Below are 6,355 nucleotides of genomic sequence, written 5' to 3'. Positions count from 1 at the left end.
ATATAAATGAATATTGACAAATATAAACAAATAAACGAGATTATTGTTCTTGTTCGTTTAAGTGAACGAATGAGAATTTGTATTAATATCCGTTATTTCGATTAAAGTTTAGTTCATTTATATCCTTAAAAAGAGTTTGAAACGAGCCCATCGGCAAAACCGGTTTTACATATTCTAGAAACCGATTTACTATTTATTTATTTTTTTGTGCATAAAAAATCGGTGACAGACCTTTTAGACCTGGATTGCCTCACAGGTGGACACGTAAACATCCTCCCCTCGTTTACGTTCAAACAAGTCGCTATTGTGCGCACATGGCACACTTTTCCGCACAATCTCTCTCCACAAGGAACAACACACTTTCCCACTTCACACCTGAAATTGTGTTCTCATTCCCTATACTATAGCAATTTGACACATTTGGTCCTTCACAAAGTATCAAACAACAACTTTAATTATACATCTTTTACAAAGTAAGAAGACACATAATCATCACTTTTGTTCTAGAATATGACAAGAATAGTATTCTTGTGTTGTATCTTACATGTTGAACGACTTGTAGTTTCTATTAAGCACATCTCATTTTTTTTCAAAGAAAAAAGAGCGATATAAGTGTATTTTATAGAATTTTTTTTGCTATATGTATATGATAAACGGATCAACATAATACATTAATGCTACAGTAATATAAAAATGCATACCGGTATCAACATGCACAACATTGAAAGTCTTATGGTTGGTTCAGTGATTTTTTTTCCCATCATAAACACAATAAGTGAAAGGTTTTAAAGTTGAAAATGATGAGGTATTGCAAAATAGAAAAATTACCAAGACTACTTATGAAGGTTATAAAGACTTAGATCAGTTCATAAAGTTTTGTTCTACTTTATTTCATAAGATCAACGATCATCATATGAACATTATTTTACAGATGTGATATATGACTAACTATTGTTACTTAATTATACATACTATTCCACATTACGACACTTACCTAACAAGCACATATCTGATGTTGCTATGCATCATTGACCTAAGTGTCGAATGTATTGTGTGTATGACACATACGTCAATAATGCATAGTAGCATTCAATATATGTTTGTTTGGTAGTGATGTAATATATAATAATATGTATAATTGACTAACAATAGTTAGTCATACGTCGTGCCCATAAAATAATGTATGTATAAAGATCGTTGATCCTATGAAATAAAGTAGATCGAAAATTGGGTGCCTAAAAGTAATACCGAATGACTTTTTTTTTCTTGGAGAAGGGGTGGGGTGGGGGTTATTGTTGTCGGCATCCTATGTGGCCTAGATTGCCGGTGGCATACATCGATCCATGATCTTCTTTTTTGTTGACATCATTTCTTTAAATCTCTCTCTCTCTCTCTCTCTCTCCATGTCACCCTATTTGCCAAAGCATGTCTTTCAACACCATACCCTTACTTTTACATAAAATATCAAGAATGGCAAGTTAAAGTGTTTTAGTGAGGTGAGTATGGTGCCATTCTTTTAGCCTTAGTCCCTAAAAGATTATTTGGACTAAGGGTGGATGAAGTTATCCTTCCCAACCTACATTTTATATAGACGCTACATCAATTTTTCTCTTTATTTTTATTTTCATAATTCTTAGCTTACAACACATGAAAATTCATCTATTTCAACCTACACACTTTGATACAATCTATATTAAATATTATACAGTGAGAGAAATATTAAAAATAGTCGGAGAAACGAGTCGATGAAGCCGCTTAACCCACACATTCATGTAAAACTACAAAGGGCATTATAATGTTAATGAAGGTACTAACATTTCCTCTGTCGACCCATATAATGTTAATGAAGGTACCTACATTTCCTCTGTCGACCCAACCTCAACATGTTTGATCTCACCACTTAAAAAGAAGGGTAAATTACATGAATGGTCCCTATGGTTTGGGATAATCTGCATAGTTGGTCCCTTTAAGAATTTTTAACTCATAACATCCCTATTATATGTTTTTTATCACATGTTTGGTCCCTATTAAACATAAAAAAACAATCTTACCCTTTTAATTTAATATTCAAATTTTTATTAATTAATTTTTATTTAGAAAAGATCTTTATTAAAACATTTCATATTGATAATCTGCACCTTGCATCCCATATCTTCACCTCCTTACTATCGAGTCTGCTTTCATAACCCTCCTCACCGATGACTTGAACTCCTCCTTCCCATATCTTTAATAGCGAATTGCATCTTATTCCTATCCCTCTGCACCTCTCACTTCATCAGCGATGAAACCCTAAAATAACCCATTTGTGACCTAAATACCAGTGCAAGCTTGCAATTCACCACAATGTTGTTGTCGCCTGCCCAATCGTCAACGTCAAGCAGCGTCCGCCGACCACTATAGTCCAACGATTGTCCGCCGACCTCTCACTAGTCCATCGGTGTACTTTGCCCCTTTCTATTTCGCTAATGAACAAACATTGATGGTTAATTTGCAATAATCGACTATTGATTACTAGTTATTCGATGATCTTGTTATTTACAAATCGATTGTCAATGTTTGTGTGCTAATCTAATTTTAGGTTCTTCGGATGACCTGAGATAAGTTCCCTTTAGTTGCAAAATCAGCTTTTCCTATGTTTTATCTTTGTTAAAAATGAAGCTTTGGTGTGACATCTGGTTTTCAGAGATCACATATTCTTGACTGCCAAAAACGACCCCAGCAAGTATGCAATATGGCGAATTTGGAGTAAATGTAATGAATTTCTAGGTGGATTTCTGCAAATTAGAATTTGGTGGTGAGTGAAGCAAATACTGATGAATCAGAAATCTGGTAGATGATAATATGATTTATAAGGTTGCAAATTTGGGTTTTGTGTGTGGGAACTAGAAATCGGAAAGGGGTTGTATATGAATTAGGAATCAGAACCACTGTGTAGCTTTATATGGTATCTGAATTTTGTTTTGTTGTTTTTTTAGCGGGAACTCATGTATGATTGTTAAATAGGAGCTTGTGGGTGTTTGCTGGAGTGATTACAAGGTGCAGGGGCAAATACTTTCGATCTCAATGAAAGAAAAACATAAATTTCTGGTTTCAACTTTTTCAGAGAGGGTCACTATAAGTTGGGTGGTGGCGGTGGAGGAGACCTGCGTTGATGTTAGGGGAGGATACTGACAGTGGTGGTGGTGTTGTAGGTGTGGGTGATGACCATGTGGGGTGACTATTGAGATTGTGGGACCATGTTCTCATTTTATTAATGTTTTCCAAAGTTAATTTAATAATAAAATCTGATTAAAGATATAAGAAAGGGTAATGTGGTCATTCTAAGTCAACAAGGGACTAAATATGAAACAAAAACAAATTGTAGGGATGGTCCTAGTTAAAAATTCTTTCTAGGGACCAACTACGCAGATTACCCCAAATCACATGGACCATTCGTGTAATTTACCCTAAAAAGAATATGGAAAAAGGTAGTTTACATAGTACATATACACACATATATATATATATATATATATATATATATATATATATATATATATATATATATATATATATATATATATATATACTTTCAAACAAAGTTAAAATAATTTCTTTTTAAACAACAAATAATTATATATTCTTTGCTTGAGATTGAACCAGAACCTCCTAGTTAATAGTTTCAAACAAAGTTAAAACAATTTTGATCTCACCACTTAAAAAGAATATGAAAAAAGGTAGCTTACATAGTACATACACATACAAATACTTTCAAACAAAGTTAAAACATTTTTTTTGAACAACAAATAACTATAAATTTCATTTGTCTGGAATTGAACCTAAGCCCTCATAATTAATAGTTAGATTACATCCTCATAAATAATTAAAACAATTATTTGGTAAAATGAATCTTTTGTTGATCTAGTATGCATTCAAGGACTAAAAGTACAAATTATAATAGTTAAGGGGTCTGTTGTGCCATTTCAGTACGATGAAGCCCCATAAAAAATAACCTCCTCCTTTTAAACATCTCACGTCTCACTATCATCACCAAAAACCCTCATTTTGAAACCATCTCTCTGCTGTAACACACACACACACAGACGCAGAAAAGCACAGTTTTCCGGCGAAAATGGCAACAACAACCGCCGTTCTGATTCTATGCATCTCTGCGGCGGCGATGTACGCAGGACTCGTCGATTCAGCCCACCACACCGGGGCTCCAGCGCCAGCGGCGGACTGCTCAACAGTGATACTGAACATGGCAGATTGCCTGTCGTACGTGACGGCCGGAAGCACGGTGAAGACGCCGGAAGGAACATGTTGCTCAGGTCTTAAATCGGTGTTGAAAACAGACGCACAGTGTTTGTGTGAAGCATTCAAAAACAGTGCGCAATTGGGCATATCATTGAACGTCACCAAAGCCCTAGCTTTACCCACTGCTTGCAATATCAAGGCCCCATCTGTTACTAACTGTGGAAGTAAGCCAATCTTCATTTCCTCTGTTTTTGGCACCTTGATTTCTCTGTTGAAATAAACCCTAATTTTTGAAATTTTCTTTTGCGATTTCAGTGAGTCTCGGCACTGCTTCTGCTCCTGGTATGTACAGATCTGATCTCTGATTACCTTTCTATTTACATCTTGATTAATTTGTAGAATCGAAAACATAAAACCATATTCAAAGAAAGATCTTAAATAAGAACATATATGGGACTAAATCTACTGATGTTCTTGATTCTTTAGATTTCATTCCATTGATCTTCAATGAACATTCGCTTATTTTCAAAAAAATGAATCGGGTTCCAGTTGTTTCCTAAAAATTTCAACCTTTTTTCTAGTAGCGACTATGTACAACTTCTGATACATATGTTGAAGGATTCTGAAATTCCTTGCTATCATGACTTGTACGTTCGATTAACTAGTAGTACTGATTGCATCGATGGTTGTACATTTGCAGTTCAAGCACCAATGGCAGTGGGTGAAGCTCCAACTGTGGCGGCAGGTGGTCTTGCTCCGGCACCGGCGTTGGGAAGCTCAAACTCAGCCGGGATAGGAATGTCAACCGGGTCGGTTTTTTTCAGTATGATACTAGCGGTTTATTTTTATTAATTTATTTAAAGGTTTATGAATGATTTATTTACTAGTGAATGTTGGAAGTGAGTTTTTTTTTTGAGAGGTGAGGGTATGGAGTACTTAGATGTGCTAAATATGTGTTTTATTTGTAGATGGCTATCGACTTATTTATGTTTTCTTGATGTACTTTTAGTGGCTACCACCATTTTATTGGTATTTTACTTATTTATTTGTGTGATCTAATATATTAAACCGGTTGATATTTATATTTATTTTCCAAGATCCAACATGTAAAATTTAAAATAAAAAAGTTAATAGAATAAAGAAAATTTGACATCTTGTTACATAAGATAGTTTGAAGTTTAAAAAATATCATCACAAACAAGTATCAAAATGTTACATTAGATACAAAACTTACGTCTTGTTACAAAAGATACAAACTTTAATTAAGGGTTATTAATATTTTTTTAGAAACTAACATTTAAAAAATATCATCACGAAAATTTACATCTTGTTAAATATACATTAATAACTAATTTTTCTTGCACAATTAATTTTTGTTGATGATTGTGCGGCATTTTGGGCTTGGATTCAACATGATTAATTGCTTTTTAATTATTTCATCTGATTTTTGTTATTTCATTAACTCCAAATACAACGTAATCATCAAGAAAGTTGATTTGCTAACAAGGTAATGCAAAAGTTAGAAAAATAACCTAAGAAAATTTTATTAAAGAATTTTCTAAGAAAATTGGAAAAAAAAAGGTTATATAAACCATTATAAAAGACTTATAAGGTTATATAGGAAGATGAATTTATATAATTTTTTTTTTGAGTAAAATTGGTAACAAAATTTTAAATTTGAACCAAATTTATAATAAAATAATTTAGACAAAAAAAATGTGAAATTTAAAAGACATGTAAAATTACCATTTTAAAACATAATATCAATTATGTGGCAACTTCAACATTTTGAAATTTTGTTTAAAGAAATAACAGTAATACGCTTAAAGATAAAATTAGAAATGCGTATTTTTTAAGCAACTTGACTTTCGTGTTTTCTTTTTGTCGGGAATATGTCAATTTGGTAGCGGTGTCGGTTAAATCTAATAGATTTTGAAAGGTTTTTTGGGCTTCAAAGCAAACGGTCTAACCGGTATCGGCAATGGGATTAATCATTTTTTTTTAAGAAAAAAAGACAATTGCAAAAAGGGTGTGTGTGGTTGTCAAAACTATATTGTTTCGGTAAATTTTATTTTTGGTAATGCATCGGTGGTCAAATTTCAAATACATTGTGTGGTTT

At 33.1% G+C, this 6,355-nt stretch overlaps 1 protein-coding gene across 1 annotated transcript; it reads left to right on the top strand.

The window, feature by feature from the left end:
* The first annotated feature begins 4,018 nt into the window (after nt 1-4,018).
* LOC111908228 (non-specific lipid transfer protein GPI-anchored 31) lies at nt 4,019-5,318 on the top strand. The gene is made up of 3 exons (XM_023904066.3): nt 4,019-4,460; nt 4,552-4,578; nt 4,937-5,318. The coding sequence occupies exons 1-3, from the start codon at nt 4,112-4,114 to the stop codon at nt 5,086-5,088; spliced, it is 528 nt and encodes a 175-aa protein (XP_023759834.1). The 5' UTR covers nt 4,019-4,111; the 3' UTR covers nt 5,089-5,318.
* The last annotated feature ends 1,037 nt before the right edge of the window (nt 5,319-6,355 follow it).

This window comes from Lactuca sativa, chromosome 7, assembly GCF_002870075.4.
Source record: "Lactuca sativa cultivar Salinas chromosome 7, Lsat_Salinas_v11, whole genome shotgun sequence".
Classification (NCBI taxonomy): Eukaryota; Viridiplantae; Streptophyta; class Magnoliopsida; order Asterales; family Asteraceae; genus Lactuca; species Lactuca sativa.
This window is presented reverse-complemented; position numbering and strand designations above follow the sequence as displayed.

Excerpts from the sequence above, each read along its gene's own strand:
- LOC111908228 (XM_023904066.3), top strand. The coding sequence starts at position 4,112 with ATGGCAACAACAACCGCCGTTCTGATTCTATGCATCTCTGCGGCGGCG. Across the intron at positions 4,461-4,551 it reads ATCTGTTACTAACTGTGGAA|TGAGTCTCGGCACTGCTTCT; the intron begins GTAAGCCAATCT and ends TTGCGATTTCAG. Across the intron at positions 4,579-4,936 it reads CGGCACTGCTTCTGCTCCTG|TTCAAGCACCAATGGCAGTG; the intron begins GTATGTACAGAT and ends GTACATTTGCAG.